This window comes from Plecotus auritus, assembly GCF_963455305.1.
Source record: "Plecotus auritus genome assembly, chromosome: 3".
Taxonomy (NCBI): domain Eukaryota; kingdom Metazoa; phylum Chordata; class Mammalia; order Chiroptera; family Vespertilionidae; genus Plecotus; species Plecotus auritus.
Window position 1 is genome coordinate 191,091,753 of NC_137772.1, and position 22,559 is coordinate 191,114,311.

Sequence of the window (22,559 nt, forward strand, 5' to 3'; positions counted from 1 at the left end):
TCAACAGTGTGTGATAACATTTAGAAAAGACCAGGAGAGTCACTGTTTTAAATCGGTACTATCTGATAAGACTGTTACTACAACAATTCTTTTAAAAACATGTTTTTAAATAGAAAATGATATGGGCTGTCTTATAAAATAGCAACTAATAGTAACGGCAAAGATTTATAGCACACTTGATGTGCTATGCTCTGTTTTAAGTGCTTTAAATGTATAATTCATTTAATTGTCTTAATAGTCCTGTGAGCTGTTCTAATGTTATCCTCACTGTGTTAGGAAACTGAAAGTTAACAACAAGGTCACGGCAGGGAGGGTGGAGCCAAGGTTAACATCCAGACAGGCTGGTTCCAGAGCTCCCTTTCTGAGCCACGAATGCCCTGCTATTTGATGGTAGTGAGTGCTCTGTCACAGGTGTCCAAACAGCACTTGCCTGGATAATGGGGGGGGGGGGTGGGGAGGCGGTGTACAAAAAGGTATTCCAGTTAAGAGGAAACAGCCGCTGCAAATTGTGAGTCAAAAGATAATAGTCAGATGTGGCTGAAGCATGGTTTGCAATGGGGAATTGGCGACAGAGCAGGCAACAGTTTGACTTCTGTAAGCCATGCATAGGACCTTGTGTTCAACACCTAACACACATCACCCCCTCCATGGTCCAAAGGTACCTTAAACTACAAGTCATTCTCTCCTCCAACCCTGAACCAAGTTTATCACTTATCCCTTATCCTGTTTAATGTCACCATCATCAACCCAAGTAAGCAGGCTGTCACCAAAGACCAGAGAAAGAGGTCAAACAGAATCACAGGTGTCAGACACTGTAAACCAGATGGGATGCCCTTGAAGGGGTAGATGCTGGGAGGAACTGACAGCATCTGCCACACTTGCACAAGAAGCCAATGGATTCTGGATGCATTACTGTATGACTGATGATCTTACTAAGATAAACTTAAGAAATACCTAAGATGTTTGGAAGTAGTCACCCATCCTTCATCAACCTTTGATTTCACAATTTGAGATACATGATAAATTTTATTCTTATCTTAGAATCTTTTTCAAAGTATGAATCTATCACATTAGAATCAGGGTAGAAATAATGTTTTTAGTGTCACTCTTGCTTATTTTTTAAAACTTTTATTATGGAAAATCTCAAACACACACAAAATCAGAATAGTACAGTTGGCCCTTGAACAATGTGGTGACCAGAAGCTTTACCAATAACAAGTCAGTGAACACATATTTTGTGAATTATATGTATTATATGCTACACTCTTGCAATAAAGCTAAAGAAAATCATGAGAAAAATACATTGACAGTGTTTATTTTAAAAAAAAATCTGCATGTCCACACAGTTCAAACCCATGTTGCTATGAGTGACTGATGGCTAATTTTGGAAATAGCCTTTCCATAAATCTTAAATTCAGTTTTAATTATCATTAAAAGGGCTGTTTTCTACCCTGGCTGGTTTGGCTCAATTGATAGAGTGTCAGCCTGTGGACTGAAGGGTCCCAGGTTTGATTCCGGTCAAGGGCACATGCCTGGGTTGTGGGCTTGATCCCCAGTGGGGATGTGCAGGAGGCAGCCAATCGATGATTTTCTCTCATCATTGGTATTTCTGTCTCTCTTTCTCTCTCCCTTCCTCTCTGAAATCAATTAAGATATATATATATATAAAAAGTAAGTGAATTCTGTTTAAGAAAAAGAAGGGCTGTTTTCTACTCTCTTACTATTTAAATGTAACTAAGACAAAACTATGGAGTCAAAAGATTAGTGTTTGCTAGGGGTGGTGGTGATGAATAGGCAGAGCACAGAGATGAATAGGCAGAGCACAGAGAATTTTTATGAACATAATTTGTATGATATTATAATGATGGAGATATGTCATATATTTGTCTAAACCCACAAAATCTACAACAGCAAGAATGAACTCTAAGGTAAATTATGGACTGTGGGTGATTATGATGTGTCAATGTGCGTTTCATCCCTGGTGGAAAAAAATATATACTATTCTGGTGGAATGTGTCGATAATGAGGGAAGCTACGCATGTGCGGGGGCCAAGAATATATGGGAAATCTCTCTACCTCTCTCAATTTTGTAGCAAACCTAAAACTGCTCTAAAAAATAGTCTTATCCTGGCTGATGTGGCTCAGTGGTTGAGCATCGTCCAATAACCCAAGAGGTTGCTAGTTCAATTCCTGGTCAGGGCATATGCCCAGGTTGGGCTCGAAGGGGTGTGCAGAAGGCAGCCAATTGATGTTTTTATCTCTTTATCCCTCTCCCTCCCTCTCTCTCTCTAAAAAAATCAATAAAAACGTATTTTTTGAAATGGTCTTAAAAATAACAAAAAAAGTTAATGTAACATGTCATGGTAAAGGGGAAAAAAATACCTTTATTAACTTTCATCATTAATAGGGAGTGATCTTAAAATAGTCAATGACATTGGCTAATCATTACTGGAAAGAATGATTTAGTAGTAACCATATGAAAAATGTTTGTTTCACTTGACATTCTCCTTGGTTAAGCACAATCCAAAATGATCTCATGTGTGGGAAGTCATCCATGTGGCACACCAGGGTTCCATTGTGCAGTTAACCTCATCCTGGTCCAGGCATCTGTCTACATGTCTGTCTGTAGGCAGTTCTCCAACACCAGGCACTAAGAGGAAGGGCCTTGCTGATTGTTAACACATGCCCTTACCATTCCTTAGGCCAGACTGGCCTCATGCCTTTGGCCCACAGTGCTGGAGTGTCAAGTGAATACTTGGTTCAAGTGCTTGAGCAGATTAAAAAGTTCTTCTTTGAGAAACTATGTGACTCCCAAGTGCAGGCATCTGTGTGGCCCAGCTTGATGTGGGACCGAACCTCCATGTGTGGGCAGAAGTGCATTCCTTCAAGAGAAGCCAACCCCTAGATGTGTCTCCACTGCAGAAATTGCCGAGGGTGGCTCTCTTTCATTCACAGCCTTTGGCATCTAGGAAGCTCCTCTCATAGGTGGCATGGCAGAGTGGAAGGCATACAGATGTTCATGCTAGGTTTGATTCTGCCACTTTCTCTGTGATTTTAGACAAATTACATAATTTTTTAGGGCTTCTGTTTCCTCATCTGCAAAATGGGGTCGTCTGTACTGTTATGCAGATTCAATTAGGTACAAAATGCTTGGCATACAGATTTTAAATACTAATTTTCTTCTTGCCCTTTTATTTTCCTTTTTTTTTTTCTTCTGAGTCACAAATAATGGCTTTCATTTACTGAGTGCATACTAGGAGGCAAGCACTGCATTTAGCCACATGCAATCCTAACCCTGCTCCCTTGAGCTACAGTATACCTATCTTATGCGTCTGCGAGGACTGCCATAACAAAATACGTGGACTGGGTGAGTTAACCAATAGAAATTTACTTTTCTCACAGTTCTGGAGGCTAAAAATCCAAGATCAAGGGGTTGGCCGTTTGGTTTCTCCTGGAGCCTCTGCTTGACTTGCAGACAGGAGATTTCTCATTGTGTCCTTATGTGGCCTCCTCTCTGTGGGTGTGCATTCCAGGCGTCACTCCCTCTTCTTATGAAACACCAGTCCTACCGGGTCAGGTCCACACTCTTAGGACCTCACCTACCCTTCATTACCTCTTTAAAGGCCCTATCTCCAAGTCCCCTCACATTGGGAGCTAGGGCTTCCACTGCAACATGTGAGTTATGGGGAAACAGTGCAGCCCATCACCCCATTTTCCACAGATTGAGAGGAGCCTGCCTAAGGGGGCACAGTTGTTAAGCAGCAGATCCGACATTAAAACCCTAATGAATTCAGAGCCCAGGCCCTTTCCACTCTGTCCTAAAACCCGTTCACCAGCATGGCTGATGTGAGGCAGAACTTAGATGAGAACCTGAACATTGGAGGGACTTAAAAATATGTCAGTTCCTTCAGCTCATCACAGAATTCAACTGTGAATCAGCTTTTATTGACCATTTGCCAAATATTCCTAAAATATCTGTATTTTTTTCCAGTAAGATTATCAATATTTATTTCAAAGGAAAGAATTTTTCCCTGTCTCTCCTATAAATCTCAAGCTTCTAATAAATTTTAAAAAATCCTTTTAGAAACCACATGGAAGAACCAAAGTTTATTACATTCTTCAGGAATGATGTTTAGATTTTTTTAACCTATGACTATACACATGTGTTTTTGCTTAAGATTCAATATTTACAAGACTGCTTCAAAATACTATGACAGAATCACGTAGTTGTCTAAAGGATGTGTCATTTCTCCTTTTCGTATCTTTGCAAAGGGTTAAAAGACACACTTGGAAAGTATTATACTTCCAAGATTATCATCAGCAACTGACGTGGGCTCCCATAGCTAAGAAAAATCCACCAAGTTGTATTTACTAGGTGTACCGGTTAATAATGACGGATTTTGTAATCAAAGAAAACACGATAATTTCAAGAAAAACATCAAAAGTGTTTTATTCAAAGTAATGTCCATCGCTAGCTACACATTTCCCCACCTTTCAGGTAATTTGTGGATACCGTCCCAATAGAACTTTTCTTGTTTTGAGGCAAACCATTCAGAGACCCAATTTTCCACTTCTTCGTACATTTTGAAGTGCTGCTCAGAAAGTGCGTGTGCCATCGATCGGAACAAGTGGTAATCTGAAGGAGCAAGGTCTGGTTAATACGGCGGGTGGGTTAATACTTCCCAGGCAAGATCTTTTAACGTGTCTTTAACTGGTTTTGAAGTGTGTGATGGTGCATCATCTTGAAGCAAAATTACTTTGCCATGTCTTCTGGCCCATTCTGGTTGTTTCACGATCAAAGCGTGGTTCACATTGATTATTTGTTGTTGGTAGTGATCAGTATTCATGGTTTCACCTGGTTTTAGAAGCTCATAATACACCACACCTTCTTGATCCCACCAAACTTTGGCAGAGCATTCATTGTCTTCTTTCCAAAGCGATTTGGCCTTGCAGTCAATGTTGATGGTTGACCTGGGTTAATCCATGATTTTGTGCATTTGGGATTCTCAAAATAAATCCACTTTTCATCGCCAGTCACAATTAGATGAAAAAAGACTTTTTTCGTGCTGCTGAAGCAACATTTTACTGATGACTTTTCGGTTTTCCATTTGTCTTTTGTTCAGTTGATGTAGCACCCATTTTCCTTCCTTTAAAATCTTTCCCACTGCTTGTAAACTATGGGAAATTGTTTGCTGAGCAACATTTAATCTTTCTGCAAGTTGCTTTTTAGTTTGACACGCATCTTCATCCAATAATGCTTGTAATTGTTGGTCTTCAAACATTTTCGGTTGACCTGGACGTTCTTTGTCTTTCACATCGAAATCATCACTGTTAAAGCATTTAAACCAGCATTCACAAGTATTCAGCAGCACTTTTCTTCAAAATAAAGTAATGAATTATTACTTCCCACAAATGCTCTTTTTTTTGGCACAAAATTCAACATTTTTAAGTATAAAAATATCTATGATGTTAACACCTTCAGCGAATTTGACATATGAAGTTCTGAAGCTTGTCAATACAACAAAATAGCATACATATCAAATCGCATATATATCAACATATGTGTAACTCCCATCTATTGAAAAAAATTCACATTAACCGGTACACCTAGTATTCAGTCATATGCTGTCCTAGAATTTCACACAAAAATGAAATGAACAATCTAAGGTGACACAAAGAAGAAAGAGCCAGACAAGGTAGACTCCTACCACTGATTTGTGACTTGTAGCTCCATATTTCAAACCAAACTGTAAAGTGCCCATTGAATAAACACATTTATTTCCCATAAGCCCCCGATTCCTTTGGCTCCCACTAAAGAGCCTTTTCAGTTTTACTTCTGAGAACTATCTATAATAATAAAAGCGTAATATGCTAATCAGACCGGACAGCCAAACGACCTTCTGGATGAAGCCAGGGCTGCAAGGGTCAAGGCAAGCCGCTGCAGCTGCGAGGGCCGAGCCCCTTGCATGAATTTCGTGCATCGGGCCTCTAGTAATACAGAAAATGGTCCAAGTTGTTTGCTGTCTTAGCCTCGGCTCCCATGACAAACAATCACAGACTGGGTGGCTTAACCAATAGATATTTATTTCCTCGCAATTGTAGAGGCTAGAATTCTGAGATCAGGATGGGAGCATAGCTGAGTTCTGGTGAGGGTTCACAGATGGCTACCATCCAGCTTTGTGCTCACAGACTGTAAACTCTCAGGTGTCCCTTCTTATAAGGGCACTAATCACATCATGAGGGCCCCACTCTCAGGACTTCACCTAAACCTAATTATCTCCCAAAGATCCCACCTCCAAATACCATCACATGGGGCGGGTGGGAGTGAGAGGTTCAACAAATGAATTTTCGGGGACACAATTCAGTCCATAGCATTTGCTAAAAACTTCTTGGGATAAAAACTTTAAAAATATGTTCCAATTGCTTCTTGGGCGAAACAAAACCATTACAATGTAGATTCATTCACTGGATTCTTAACTATTCTTTGGGCTCTGAGTCAATTATGTGGTCCACCAATCAGGAACAAAGGACCGGAGACTGGTCACTTATGCCATCAGTAAATGTTGGAATATCTATGTGCGAGGAACCATGGAGAGACGAATCTCTCATTCCAGTGTGAGAGGCAAATATAAAAGAATATAATCTCAATACAGTGCAAAGGGCAGCAAATATAATAGATGCTCAGTTTTATGAACAGATTACCAAAAGTGGGTACCCAGGACTCAAGCCAGCCAGAAAGGGGAGGGTGTCAGGGAAGGTTTCCTGGGAAAGAGATGTTGCCTGTGCTTTCATGGTCCGGACCTGCTTGCATTCTCCATTCCTTCCAGCAGGATGGCCTGGGGCTGCTGCTGGTATTGTTTTGAAGATTTAAGCCTGGTAAATTTCTGGAAGGTGCCGGAGCCATCGGCTTGGCCGGCTTGATCTTCTCTTCCATACTGGGCACTTCTCAACTCAGGATTCAACTTTCATTATGGTGGGCAAGCATGTCATCAAGCTGCCCTCTTAAAACTTAAATGTGTCCACTGTTCATTCCTTAGGGTCTGCCTTATTGGGGAACACACCTTTTGAAATGTATCTCGAGGTTCTCCCAGCTGGTCTACATGTCTTCGCCCCCCCTCTAATATTAATAGGAACTCCTAAAGGAGGCATACCTAGGGTGTGTACTTTGGTTCTTCATAATATACTGCAGTGAAGGCAATGGTCACTGAGCTCTAGACCTAATACAACACAAAGCATTCTTCCTCCCTATCAGGCTAGGAGTCAGCTAAAGTGCAGAGATGTTTCCAGAGAGCACTGCCGAGACTCGTCTGTTATTTCTCTAATTTCTAAAGCAATGGCCTTCAAATATTTCTTATTTAGCATGCTATAAAAAATGTAGGCACTCTTTACATGTATAAATGATATACATCCACTTTGTACTAATATGTATATTCTAAAACAAAACTAAAAAATATGAGAAAAGGATAAAAAAATAAGAATTTCCTTTAAGAACAAATTCTATTAAAATTTGTAAAACTTTTTTCTTTAAAAATTATACATATTTAATAAAGCAATATAATTATGCTTTTTAAATTTTTAAAGTATAGTTGCCATACAATATTATTAGTTTCAGGTGTGTAACATAGTGATCACCCTGATAAGTCTAGTAAATGTCTGTCAGTGTATAGAGTTTTTATGATATTATTGACTACTAGAGGCCCAGTGCACAAAATTCATGTGGGGCGGGGGGTGTCCCTCCGCCCAGCCTGCATCCTCTCCCAATCCGGGACCCCTCCAGTAGGGTCCCTAGGCCTGGCCGGAGATCAGGGCTTTCCTTCCCCCAGCTGCTGGCAGCTGGCCCCGCCCCCACCACTGCTTGCCATCTGTGTGGTGCTCCACCCCCTTCCCCCCCCCCGCCCCCTGCCCCCCGCCACCAGTCGCCTCCCTCTGTGGGCAACAGGCGTGGGGTGCGATCCCTTGGCTGGCCTGGGACTCCCTCTGTGGGGCGATCACTGGCTGGCCCTGTACACCTGCCACAGCATTGCTGGCCGGTGGCCTGGGCCTCCCACTGTGGGGCAATCGATCGCAGGAACCCCAGATCGATCGCCCTGTAGAGGCAGGCCCTGCCCACCTGGCACAGCGCCACCGGCAGGGTAGCCTGAGCCTCCCTCTTTGGGGCGATGGCAGAGCCCCCACCCCAGTCGATCATCCTGCCAGCCGGTGGCCTGGGCCTCCCTCTGCAGGACGATCATGGGGCAATGGCAGGTCCCCCCAATCAGTCACATCGCACCCACCTTGGCTGGCCTGGCACCAGTGCGTGTCACAGTGTGGTCATCCGGGCGGTCATTCTGCTGTTCAGTCTTTTGGTCAATTTGCATATTACGCTTTTTTTTATTATAGATGTTCCCTGTTCTCTACATTACATTCCCGTAGCTTATTTTGTAAGTGGAAGTGTGTACCTCTTACGCCCCATCGGTTTGTTCTCTGTATCTATGAGTCTGTTTCTGTTTTGTTTGTTTTTATTTTTTTTAGATTTCACATAAAAGTAAAATAATACTGTCTTTGTCTGACTTATTTCACTTGGCATTAATGCCTTCTAGGTCCACCCATGTTGTCACAAATGGCAAGATTTCATTCTATTTTACTGCTGAGTAATATTCCATTGTGTATACATATACCATCTTCTTTATCCAATCATCTATCAACAAAAACCTAAGTTGCTTCCATACCTTGGCTATTGAAAATAGGGCTGCATATATCTCCTTAATTAGTGTTTTTGTTTTCTCTGAATAAATACCCAGAAGTGGAAATGCTGGATCATATGGCAGTTCTATTTTATTTTTAAGTTTTTGAGGAATCTCCATATTGTTTTTCATACTGGCTGCACCAATTTACAACAGTTCATGAGGGTTCCCTTTTCTCCACATCCTCACCAACACTTGTTTATTGGTTTATTGGTGATAGTTATTCTGATAGGTGTCAGGTGATATCTCATTGTGGTTTTGATTTGCATTTCCCTGATGACGGTGATTAGGAGCATCTTTTCTTAAGTCTAGTGGACAGCTGTATGTCCTCTTTGGAGAAATGTCTATTTAGGTCCTCTACCCACTGTTTAATTGATTCTTTCGTTTTTTTTGCTATTGACTTACATGAGTTCCTTGTATACTAACCTCTTATCGGCTCTATATCACTTGCAAATATCTTCTTCCATCAGTTGTCTCCCATTCAGGTTGTCTTCATTTTGTTGATGGTATGCTTTATTAATTTTTAAAACCATGTGATTTGAAGGTCTGGTTCTAACTTTACTTCTTAGTATTCTATTTTCTTTCTTTTTTTTTTTTTTTCATAGTACTTATCACCATCAGCAAGGATTTTGTTTTGTTCACTGCTCTGGCCCCAGCATATAAAATAGTGTTTGGGCCATAGTATGTTCTTAATAAATACAATTTTTAAAAATTATAGCAGTTCTTTTTTAACATGATACCATTCCTCCTCTACCCTATGTTCAATGACCTCATATAAGTGTCTTGAAATTAGTCAACATGTGACTATTTACATCATAGAAATTGGCAAAGCTATAAATTAGGACTTGAATTGTTTTTTTTTCCTGACTGTCTAGACCAGCCTTGGGCAAACTACGGCCCGCGGGCCGGATCCGGCTGTTCTATCCGGTTCTCTTGCTCTCCCCTCCGCTCCTTTACTTTGAATTTATATTAGTTCACACTAACACTCCATCCATGCTTTTGTTCCAGCCCTCCGGTCCAGTTTAAGAACCCATTGTGGCCCTCGAGTCAAAAAGTTTGCCCACCCCTGGTCTAGACCTATAAAAGTGACAAAATGTCAACAATGGACTAAGCTTAAAAGTGTGTACTGAATAATATTCCAGTATTTAAAAACCTATTATCATTTTCAGCAAAGTCACATATCATTGAAAAATGAGTGAAATTCCAACAATGTGTCTTCATGATTTCACTTTCATCTTACTTATTACCTAATAGGAAAATATCAACCAACCTTCTTATCAGAGCTACACTCAGAAAGCTGGTTATTCATCAGTAACCTGCACAACACTGCCCCTAGCCCATGTGAGCCTTCAAATCTGGTCCCGGCTGCCTCCCTTCCAAACACTCTCTTTGGCATCTAAGGTCTAGTCACCCTGATCTTCGTTGAGACCCCCAAAATATGAAGTTTTCCTACCTCAAGGTCTTTACCCTTGTCCTTTGGTCAGGAATTTCTTCCCATAGATTTGTGCACAGCTGACTCTTCCTCATCATCCAGGTCTCAGATCAAATGTCACACGAGAGAGATTCTCTGAGTTCTCTAAAGCAGCAGTCGCCAACCGGTGGTCTGCGGACCACTGGTGGTCCGTGAGGTCCCAAAGGTTGGCGACCGCTGCTCTAAAGTACTACTTCTTCCTAGTCCCTGTCCTCATTATCTTATTTTATTGACGTCATTGTACTGTCTGATACCTGAAATATTTATTAATTTACTTGTCAAATGGCTGCCTCCTGTCCCTCTGAGGTTCGCTAGAGCAATACCTTTATCTACCTCTTCCCAGTGTAGCCTTTGCACTTGGTATGGTGCCTAAATAGGGACTAAATAATTGCTGAGAGACCAGTTAGAGACTACTGTGTCAGGTAACGATCTCGGGCTTATCACTACCACTTTTCCTTAAGGACAGCCAATAGATAGGGAACTTTTTAGAAACGAGGTTGCTAAGGAAGCTGTGAGAAAATGCAAGTGGGGGAGAAATCTCCACCACAGTCTTGGGCACTGCTGCCAGAGCATCCCTTCTTCCCCTTTCCTTCTCCTGTGCTCCCGGAGACTCATACTGGAGAGACACGTGTAAAGCAATGGTTCTCAAAACGAAGAGAGAGGCTGAGATCAAACCTGTGAGGTTGTGAGGTTTAGGAAGCAAAGGGTAAGATGGTAGGGCACGGGTGTCGGATGAAATCAGGTTTTACAGAAGTAAAATGGTGACACTGAGCACTAGCCATGCACCCAGATGACTAAAATACTAGCACTAAATAAAATAAGTCCATGTGGAAACTCCTCTCTTCCAGAAGGAAAGATAATCTGCGATCTTTAAAACACTTAAAAAACTTTATCATTTTCGCCTCCATTCAATGTATAACTTGCATCAAACACCACAGAGATGTCAATCATGTTAAGGTAGCTGCATTGGCCGACATGTTTCTCTCTCATAGGGAATGCCGTCTGGATTAAGTGATTCAATTGTGGTTGTATTTACTCCCCAGGGCATTAGTTCGTCTCTAGTTAAATTCTAAGGGTAAAATGTACTACAGTCCAGGGTCTACATGGAGCATGACTCCTTGGACCATCCACACAGAAGAAATATTCCTGCCCTTGGAGAGTATTTCTCTATTATATGGCCATGCCCCAATATAAGATTAATCTGAGGAAGATGGAGCAGGAATCCTGAAATGATGACAGTAATGGTACTGACCATCTCTGCTCTGCACCGTCCTAAGTTTAGGTGCATTACTGCTAATAATATTCATGACGGCTTACATTAACACATATTAACTCATTTAATCCTGTTAACAACCCCGTGAGGGAGGTTCTGTTTTACAGTTGAGCAGAGTGAGACCAAGAAGGATTTAATCATTTATCCTAATTCATATAGTTGATCACAGGACAGGATTCAAATCTGAACAGTTTGGCTCCAGAATCTATGCATTTAGCCACTCTGCAAAACCAGACAGCCCTGTGAATATCCTTGCTTTACAGATAAGGAAACTGGGCCTCAGATGGATTAGGAAACTTGTTTATAGTCACACAACTAGCATCTACCGTGTTTCCCCAAAAATAAAACATCCTTCGAAAATAAGACCTACTTACAGGTTTCCTTCTGAGTGAAATATAAGGCATCCCCCGAAAGTAAGGCCCCCAGGCTCTGCCTCAGAATGAAAATTAATTTACCGTAAACTGGTCGCTAGGGCCGCCCCGACTGGCGTCTAGCAACCAGTGATGTTACGCGGAGTCCTGACGTCACTGCTGTGTGGAGGCGGAGCGGAGGTCGGAGTGAGCGGTGAGTGCGGGGTGGGAGAGAGGAGGAGACTTTCGCAGATGCGTGTAGAAGAACAGGAGGATTAGAGCGGACGGGACGCGGCGAAGGTGGTGAGTGCTGGTCTGTCTCTGGTGACACTACCTGATGCTCGTGGCCGCCTTCATGATGACTGAAGGTTCTCAGTCAGTGGCAGACCCTGCTCCAGCCCAGATCCAGGCCCCAGCAAGCCCAGTGACAGTCCCCAGGCAGGGCCCAGGGGGTAAATGTCTGATAAAGGGGTAGGGGGGATGTCTGGTGAAGGTGTTCAGTGGCACAGGGGTGGGAGGAGGGGGATCACTTAAAAAGACACAGGAGGATCAGAGGGGGCAATCAAAATGACACAGGAGGGTCAGAGGGGACAATCAAAATGACACAGGAGGATCAAAAGGGGTTACTAAAATGGTAATCCCCCCTCTGATTCTCCTGTGCCATTTTGATTCCCCCCTCTGATCCCCCCTGTGTCATTTTGAGTGATCCCCCTCCCCCCACCTTGATACCCCAATTCCTTTTTTTTTACCCCTAGAAATGAGCGCAAAAAGAAAAAGCTACTCCGTGGAGTACAAGAAAGGAATTGTGGAAGACTCTTGGGGCCAAAATCTTACTGCTTTCTGCAAAGAGAATATGTTGAGTATCCGATTGGTCCGAAAATGGCGAGCAGAGTATGGTAACCTCATTGAAGAGGTGGACAAGGGAAATGCTAAAAAGCGCAAGTGTGGATCAGGTCGGCAACCATTATTTTCCAAGCTGGAAGACCTGATCTGTGAATGGGTTGTTGACAGGAGAGCAAAGGCTTTGGTTGTGAATAGGGCTCAGGTTCAAGAATTTGCCCTTGCAATGGCACCACAGTTTGACATAGCCCCCGAAGACTTCAAAGCATCACAACACTGGCTGGATAATTTCCTTCAGCTAAGTGAACTGTCTTTAAGAAGATCTACAACATTGTTTAGGTTGGAAGATACTCAAGTTATTAAGCAAACACTTGCATTCAAGTCCTTTATTGATGATGTTGACTTCTCTAAATACAATCTTTCCAACATGATTGCTATGGATGAAATTGCAGTATTTATGGGCCAATCATCTCAAACAACAATTGAACAGCGGGGTGCCTCCTTAGCGTACATTCCCTCCACTGCTTACGAAAGTGCACGTATTTCCTGTATTTTGGCAATTCATCTGGATGGCACCAAAATCCCACCTTTAATCATTTCTAAGGGCAAGAAGGAAAAGATTGAATGTGTTTTGGGCGTTTTTATTCTTGAAACTGAAAAAGCCTGGGCCACACAAGCAGTTATAAGGAAGTGGGTCGATTTAATGCTGCCGCTTGTTATGCGAGGGAGCCAAAGAGGTCTGCTAGTCTGGGATGCAGCCAGCACTCACTGCGCTAAAGACATGAAGACATTTCTTCACGAAAGAAAAATAGATCAGATAATGATTCCTGCAGGAATGACGGCCTATCTCCAGACTCTTGATATTGCAATAAACAAGCCATTCAAAGACAATTTGCGCATGGAAATTAATGACTACATTGAAAATAGAATGGAGAGAAATCAGTGTGGAAACTTTGTGAAACCTAAACTGCAAGAAGTTGTGACTTGGGTGAAGAATTCATGGGAGAAAATCACTGACAGTTGCATTGCAAATGCACTGCGAGCAGGCTACCTTAACAAGAAGTACTCATTGAAAGACAGTGCTATTGCTAAACATGAGAGATTTGGTCCACTGATTCTGAAAGAAATGGAGTCACAAGAAATTCACCAGGAAATTCAGGAATTGGATTGTTATGATGATGTTCCAGAAGATGATGACATGACTGTCATTGAATAAATGAGTAAATTCTTGATACTGTAGGATTCACAGTTTGTCTGGTTTGTGTTGACAACTACCGTACTACCGTACCGTATACAGGTAATAAATTTCCTTTATTTTCATTTAACAATAAATGTGTACCGGATTCTTCTTCATGGAAAAATAAGACATCCCCTGAAAATAAGACCTAGCGTTCTTTGGGGGCAAAAATTAATATAAGACACTGTCTTATTTTCGGGGAAACACGGTAGTAGAGCAAACATTTTATCCCAGTCAGCTGGATTTCACAGCCTCTTCACCACAGGTCCACTGTGAGTTCAACCCTGAGACTTTAGAAAGCTAGCTCAGAGCTAAGGGCAAGAGGGAAACAACTGATGGTTTACAAACAGTCCCACCCTTAGGACTGCTGATTCACGCAGCTCTTGTTTCTTTATAGTACAGCATAAGAGTAAAGGGTTTAGGTTTGAGAGTGAATTTGCCTGTTTCACTTGATTCTAAAACAGAGGTAAGTATAGTGTTTTCACGGGTATTAAGACACTTAGCACAGTATCTGGCACAGAGTAAGGGCTTAATAACTGAGTATTGGTGATTATCACCTTAGGTGGTTGCCAAAAGCGACTCTGACCAAAACTTGTAAATAAAATGAATCTTGCAGCACTATATAAATATCCTTTTAAAAGATGTCAAATCAAATCTCACGAAAATTTGCATAGGAAATTCTGTATCTGATAGGTTAATACATTCTTAGGCAAAAACATCATGAGACACTTTGCAGTCCTTGAAATATAGCAAGTAAGTAAAATACATGAGTGTTAGGTCAATTCAAAATGTAAAGATCTGCAAGACAAGTCTATTAAAAAAATCACAAGAAAACAGAACTAGAAATATAAAACCAAGAACCACATGTCATAAAAATTAAAACTATACCTGGAACATCTTAATTAATCAAATCAGGCTCTTGTAATATTGCAGGGCTTTTTTTTTTTAAGACCTAACTTGTATATTTTAAAAGTAGTAACAGAATTTCATAACAAAAGTTTTATTTCCAGTTCTTCCCATTTGACAGCCCCCAAACTGTAATTTCAACAGCACCATTAAAATCTTGGGCCATAAAGAAAATATGTAATTACTTAATAAATTTTAAAGCTATTTCCTAAGGTGCTTTGGGCCTAAATCTTTTGCCTAAGCCATATACCTTATTTTTCCTGTACATAAAATAATTAGGACATGAACTTCACACCCACACCTTACATCACCTGACACTTCACAATGATACCTTTCTTCGTTGCATCGGGCAAGCCGTCATGCTCTTCTTTGACTGAGATTTTACGGCTCTTTATCCGACAGAAAAAGGACCGTCTGGAGCCAGAGCACACTCGAGTCCTTCTGCTATGGAAATTACTGTGAACTTGCAAACCCGCTTGCACAGGAGGAGGAGGAGGTAAGAGAATAGGTAGAAAAGAATATTTTTTAAGCAATTTTGAAATTTATCTCCTAACACTTTTCTAATCATCTGTTACATTTTTTATATATAGAAAACAGAAATGGTTATTTAAAACAGTATCACTGTAAGCCAGGAAGTGAAATATACCAAAAAATGTACTTGTCAAGCAATCATATTTTTGATAACTTACAAACTTTCAACTTATTTTTATCCCCCCCAAGGGGTGGAGCATAAAGATCATTTTAAATGAAATGAAATAAAAATTAAATTAAAAAGAAAAAAACCTCAATGTAATCAATGGCAAAAGGCATCATTATTTTATATTATAAATGATTACTTGGTACTAAGCATTTTCAGAGAAGGTAAGTATTTTCAGAGAAAATAAAGAATACTTACAACTCCCAAGCAATATTATACATGGTGTATCACAATGAATAGACCTAACCCATATCTACACTAATAAAAGAATAAGATGCAAATCGATCGTACCTTAGCAATGCCCACCAGCCAATCAGGAGTGAGTATGCAAATTAACCCAACAAAGATGGTGGGTTAATTTGCATGTGCAGGCACCAAGCGGCCGGGGGCGGGATGGGATGTTTGCATCATCGCCATGGTGACGACGCAGGCATTCCGCACCACCCCAGCCGCTCCAGGCCTCTGGGCAGCATGGGAAAGTGGAAAGGCAGCTCTGGCCGGAGCGAAGGCGGTGCTGGCAGCCAGGGGAAGGAAGGCCCGTTCTTGCACGAATCTTCGTGCATTGGGCCTCTCGTAAGAGAATAATTCTCAGCAATAGCTGAATAGTGAAAACGTCAGCAATTTTTTATCCCAAAAGATACTTTCTTGTAAAGATTTTATTAGCATACAAAAAGAGTGAATATGAAGCGACCACATTTTCCTCAAAGCATCTTCATATGAATATAGTATTTATTTTTATATGAATACAGGAATTGCCTATATAATTATATTGTTTTCAAAAATTCTAATTTTTCAAGAACACTGTATAGCTGTACTTTTAAGTACTAATTATATTTACATGAAATGGTAAGCACGCTGCGATGAGCACTTACTTTTGGCATCTATTAACTTTTCTCTTGGTGAAATGTCAGAAGACAGCTGTTCCTTTACTTTGGCAACATCTTTTGGATGTAAGAAGTCAAATAAGCTCTGTCCAGTCAAACTAGCCTATACATAAAGTAGACATTCATTTAAAATCATAACCATGATTTTCCTACCTTTCTTCTTAGACATAATACTTTCTTTTGTTAAAGTTTTTTTTAGTTAATCTCAAAGATGCATCTACTACACTGTATGATAGCAACAGTGTTAAAAGCAGGGTCATACCTGTAGATAGAAAAAGAAATACATGCACAGCCAGCCATAACTGGACACACACAAACACCTCGCCACTGGTATTCTGTTTACTCTTATTAATTCTTGGTAACATCCCCCCATTCATATATGTTACTTCTAAGTCATATTATGATTTATTTTAAACTTTACCCTTGGCACCCTAGCTGGTTTGGCTCAGTGGATAGCATTGGACTGTGGACTGGAGGGTCCTGGATTTGATTCCGGTCAAAGGCACATACTTGGGTTGTGGGCTCAATCCCTGGTAGGGGTGTGCCAGAGGCAGCCGATCAATGATTCTCTCTCATCATTGATGTTTCTTTCTCTCCCTCTCCCTTCCTCTCTGAAATCAATAAAAAAAATTATAAAAATAAACTTTACCCTTGGTACAAGTAAAGCGAGTATATTATAGTATCATATGGAAGTCACAAAATAACTGAATTTATGGTGTAACTTAGATTTACCACTGTTAAAAAAATTACCATACTATCAAAAGACAAAATCCAACCTGGGACACCTCCCACTTCCCATTCCACTTCTCCCAATATGCAGAGCATTCCCAGGTCTGGGCCTCTGCCCCATGGTCTCATCACCTGGAATTCATTACTCCGTCTCGACAAACTCCATTCCCTGGCCCATCAGCCAACTGCCTTTGATTCCCTAGATCAGTGGTCGGCAAACTCATTAGTCAACAGAGCCAAATATCAACAGTACAACGAATGAAATTCTTTTGAGAGCCGAAAACCGACTTCTGCGCATGGGCCACGAAGTTTCAATTGCACTTTACATGCGCGCCCGCACGTGGTATTTTGTGGAAGAGCCACACTCAAGGGGCCAAAGAGCCACATGTGGTTCGTGAGCCGCAGTTTGCGGACCACTGCCCTAGATTCCCTCTCTCAACCTAAAATATCTTCCTCACCTCTCTGCACATCTTAAAGCACAGTAGACATTCTACTTTGCATGAGAAATCCTCCCTGGCCCAGAGTGACCACCCCTCTTCTGACCTCCTTTACTTCCCAAGTACACATTCCTATAAAAGACAGAACACAATGGACCAGGCGATACAAACAGCCTGGACTGCTTGACAGTTAAGATACCTCACATTTTGAAAAGCTGGCAATCTGATTTATACATAGTTATTATGACTGGGTAATACAAGTCTACGCCCAGAACTCTGCTTTAGAGCAAATCAGGTTTCTGAATCTGAAAAGCTGGACTAGACCCTGCACTATGGGGATCCCAAAGTCCTCCTGAGCAGACACTGAAGTCTCTTGAATAGTCTGTGAAATGCAACGTCAGTGCCCAGTGGGATTGGACTCTATGTCCCTATTTGGACCTTCAGTGCTCCTTGCATTATCGATTATCTTAGCGTGTGTGATGTTCTCTATTTCCAATGAGAAGTCAGAATTATGATGTACTGCCCTGCTTCTGTGCCCCCAGCTATAACCAGCTGCATGATTCATTTGGTCCTCATTCCTTCTAAGTGCAGACTCATAATATCTTTGTTACTGAGTTCATTATCTATGTATGCCTTATCTCTTCAAATTTCCAAATTTTGGGGGAAGACCGGCTGACATTAATGGGAGTTATTTAAGACGAAATCTTTGGGCTATGTCAGTGGCCGGCAAACTGCGGCTCACGAGCCACAATGCGGCTCTTTGGCCCCTTGAGCATGGCTCTTTCACAAAATACCACGGCCTGGGCGAGTCTATTTTGAAGAAGCGACGTTAGAAGAAGTTTAAGTTTAAAAAATTTGGCTCTCAAAAGAAATTTCAATCGTTGTACTGTTGATATTTGGCTCTGTTGACTAATGGGTTTGCCGACCACTGGGCTATGTGATTTCTAAAAGGAGACCACAGGTGCTAGTTTATTCACTCTGTTGGATTATTTTCAGTGCTATCCTTTTTGGATAACTAGTTTAAGTTAAATGGTTTTCAGTGATGAGGACTTAAAGGAATTACACAGCTAGTTAAGTAGAAAATGCATTTCAGAGTTGATTGCCAGAACTGAGATCAAAAGTGGTTATGCACATTAGTAGCAAATAATTTGGTTCTCGGAGGAAGCAGAGAAGGGTGACTAACATTTTTCAGACACTCAAATATGACAGCCTTTACATCCTGAGAGACAGATATAGTCATCATTTCCACTTTTTATGGAAGAGGAAGCTGAGGCTCAGGAAAATGAAATAAAGGTCAGGAAGTGACCACTTGTCAGAAATGACAATCCATACTCACTCCACCTATCTGTGCATTGCTCCTGGAGTTCTTTCTAACTCGGCAGAACCTCATCCCACAGCCCAATCAGAAAAAGAACTCTGAAACCTGTTTGTTCAAAAAAACTAAGCATAGTGTGGGAAATATCCTTTTTTGCATACCTGATCATAATTAAGTATTTTGGAGACTGACTTAGAAATGAAGAGAATTTTTCCTCTTTCACAACCAACCACAAACAGGAAGCCTTCTGCAGTCTAGGATATAAAAATACAAAAGTAAATTTTTAAAATATCATTTGTATTTCTCACACACATCCATTCCCTTTCTGAGGAAACTGTTGTAGCAATAAAACCAACAGAGTGGTCATAAATGTAGTAAAATTAATTTTAAGAAATTTTCTTAAGATGTATATAAATAGCCCTAGCTGGTTTGGCTCAGTGGATAGAGTGTTGGCTTGCGGACCAGAGGGTCCCAGGTTCGATTCCGGTCAAGGGCACATGCCCAGGGTTGTGGGCTTGGTCCCCAGTGGGGGGCATGCAAGAGGCAGCCGGTCAATGATTCTCTCTCATTGTTGATGTTTCTCTCTCTCTCCCTCTCTCTCTCCCTCTCTCTCTCTTCCTCTCTGAAATCAATAAAAATAAAAAGAAATGTATATAAATAGATTTATAAAGAACATCACCTTGGACCCCTGTCTAAATAAATGTTTTTTTCACATGGGAAGTTCAGGGAACATTTAGTTAAATATTTCATAATGTAAAAATTACCTATACCAAATTCCACACTACTGAATACAGAAACTCTGTAGAGATACCAATCAGTAACGACTGCCTGTGGAGGTGTGGAGGTGGAAAGATGTGCAGACTGGGGATGAGGAAGGCATGGAAATATTTCACTGTAAATCTTTTTATACTTCTTGAATAATGATAAGCTATCAATCAAAACTAAGTTTTAAAAATTTTAATAGATGGCAACTTCCATAAACTATACCCAGAAAATCCCCTGTGAAGCAACCTTGGAAATGGATATGTATGGACAGAGGGTGAGTCTAGCACTCCCACCACATTTCTTAAACTATGTTTACCAACTAGAAACAAACATGGCGTGAATTAGGCAGGTGTGTTCTGGGGGTTATATTAAGTTATGGCTAAAAAAAAAAAAAGCACAAAAATTGGTGAGAAAGCTTCCGAAGCATACTATATATTTCACCGTCTTTAAAAATACTTTTGTTGTCTGTAAAAAATCCATTATATTCCTATCAGGAATATTATATTTAAATTCAGCTGTTCAAAAAGAGGGACATGAAGAATCTTTTTGTTTAATCAAACTATAGGTTAAAGCCCAGTAGTCATAGCACAAGATTAAGACACTTAGTCCTGGGGCAGGATGAGCCAATGACGTGGTCAACTTTTCCATGTCAAATAAACCAGTGAATAGACGGGTGAATCCAAAAACCCATGCCAAAGCATTGCCTAACAACTCAGTAAGTAAGCAGTGGCTGGCTAATGGGCAGAGAACAGGATCCTGAAGGAACAGCATACAAGACAGACAGCTCTGCAGGAGGTACAGGTAAGGAATAGATCCTACCGTATGGGAGGTGAGTGCACTCAGCAGTGTGAGGGGCTTGGCATTAAAGACAAGCCTTGCTCCATATTTTAGGAAGCACCTCGCTTCCCTCTCTACTTTCATTAGCCCAAACTAATAAGACATGGTTACTTGTGTAAGTTAAGTTTTATATTAAAGGAAATTTGGTGTAATGTAGAGTCCTGTATGTTTGTAATAGAAAGCAAACTAAAGAAAATCTGCCTCCCATTCAAATATAAACGAAAGGGCAAATACAACTTAGGCAAATATATTTCTTTACTTACCTTAAGGACTAGGTGTCTGAGCTCATTATCCTGAATAAATGAAGGTCGATAAATATCTCCTGCATAAGAATTTGTCATACCTAAAAATAAGTCAAAAAGTTACTAAAAATATAGTAGGGTTGGGTTGTGCATGTAGTAGGTACTCAATGAACATCAGCGATGGCTGCCACTGGTGAGAACAGTGATGGTACTTTCTCTTCTAGCGCATCCTGAGACCTCTTCTGTTATCATTCTCATTCTTTACTACTAGATTAAAAATCCCTGCATTTAGAATGTAAGTTCTTGGAACTACTATTCCTTTATAGATTAAAATGTGTAGATAGTAAGAGCTATATGTAAAAAAAAAAATCAACTAATACATCATCTATAACATTATAATAGGTAACAATATTCAAAAATCTAGTTATTTTTATATCTTAGCTTAATAAAACTAATCTCATATGAACTACCTTGAATGGGGTGATTCTGGAATTCTAAACAAATTTCATAGATTCACAGGATTTTGCATATGACCCTTTAAAGATCACATGGTGACTTCTGCTACAATACAGTAATATATATATAATAAATTTCTGCTAATATAAATAAAATAATTCCTTTTACATCCTTAGCACAGAGCTTGTTGTATTAAAATGAAATTCTCTAAAGCAACTGAAGAGCTAATGAGGAATTATCAGCTCAAAACAGGAATGCTTGAGGACATCCACCAATCCTGACACAGGAAAGCCCTTCATGGCCACAAGGGGGCGCAGGAGACAGTCCACCAAGCCAAGGTGTGCTGTCCCCAGATAACTCTGAGCGAGGGTGATTCCGAGGTAAATCAATGCTCTCTCCTTTAGACTTCCTAACCTCCTTACCACCAACACCCTCCTTCTGAGGACTGCAAGGAAAGTTGCTTTTGCAAGAGAAATTTTAACCACAAATTGACTCTTGAATGGATTTACAGCCCAAACTCACCAATTACCTAAGTGGTGGGAGGAAAATGAAGCCAGAAAATAAAAAAAACACATCTCTTATTATGATTTGGTAAAGTTCTCTCAGACTGGTAGCACCCCTAAGAATCTGGTATAAGCAAAAGAATATTTTCTCTTCTGGAATCTCCCTTCTGGGGAGGCCTCAAAGAATTCACTAAGTGATTTTTTTTTGTTACTACTACACAGCAGCCAGATAGGAGAGCATTGAGAAAGGGCTAAAAGATTCAGACTCTGAGTGCTATGCTAGGATTCAGCAATAAATCAACCTGAGCAAGGCAGGGACATTTCCAGGCTGGCCTGAAGAAGACGTGTGCCAGGGAAACCCTGATAGTATAAACCAGCAGGAAGGGGCGAGCCCTGGCTAGGTGAGTGAATGAGTAAGTGAGTGAGGACGTGCTAAGGAGAAACAGAGGGAGTCAGAGCAGAACTGGAACCAGGGTGAGGCGAATTAATAAAACACATGCTGTGATATGCTGTACACCTGCCAAAGATGGGCAGGTAACAAATATGACTAATTTCTGATGGCAAAAACAAATGAGGAAACCATCACTTACTTTTGTCACAATGTTCATCAGGTTAAATAAAAAGTCAACATGACAAAAATAATAATGATCATTATAACGAGAATAATCATTATAATGTCAACTACAGGCTCGATGCACGAAATTTGTGCAAGGGGCTCGGCCCTCACAGCCCCGGCTTTGTCCAGAAGGTCGTTCTGCTGTTCGGTCTAATTCGCATATTAGCTCTTTATTATATAGGATAATGATCAAAATACCAACTATTTCTTCTCCTCCTCTTACCACCACTTCCACTGTTAGTAGACACTGTGCTCACCTTGTATATGCATTATTCTTT

The 22,559-nt window shown here is 40.8% G+C and overlaps 1 protein-coding gene across 1 annotated transcript in view; it reads right to left on the minus strand.

Moving 5' to 3' along the window:
• BMAL2 (basic helix-loop-helix ARNT like 2) overlaps positions 1–22,559 on the minus strand; it is a 73,319-nt gene that overhangs the window by 17,040 nt on the left and 33,720 nt on the right. The window contains exons 4-7 of the mRNA XM_080661019.1: positions 20,728–20,807; positions 19,024–19,116; positions 16,370–16,484; positions 15,132–15,275 (exon numbers count right to left, since the gene is read on the minus strand). Coding sequence (XP_080517145.1) covers positions 15,132–15,275; positions 16,370–16,484; positions 19,024–19,116; positions 20,728–20,807 — 432 coding nt within the window. The remainder of the gene's footprint in view (positions 1–15,131; positions 15,276–16,369; positions 16,485–19,023; positions 19,117–20,727; positions 20,808–22,559) is intronic.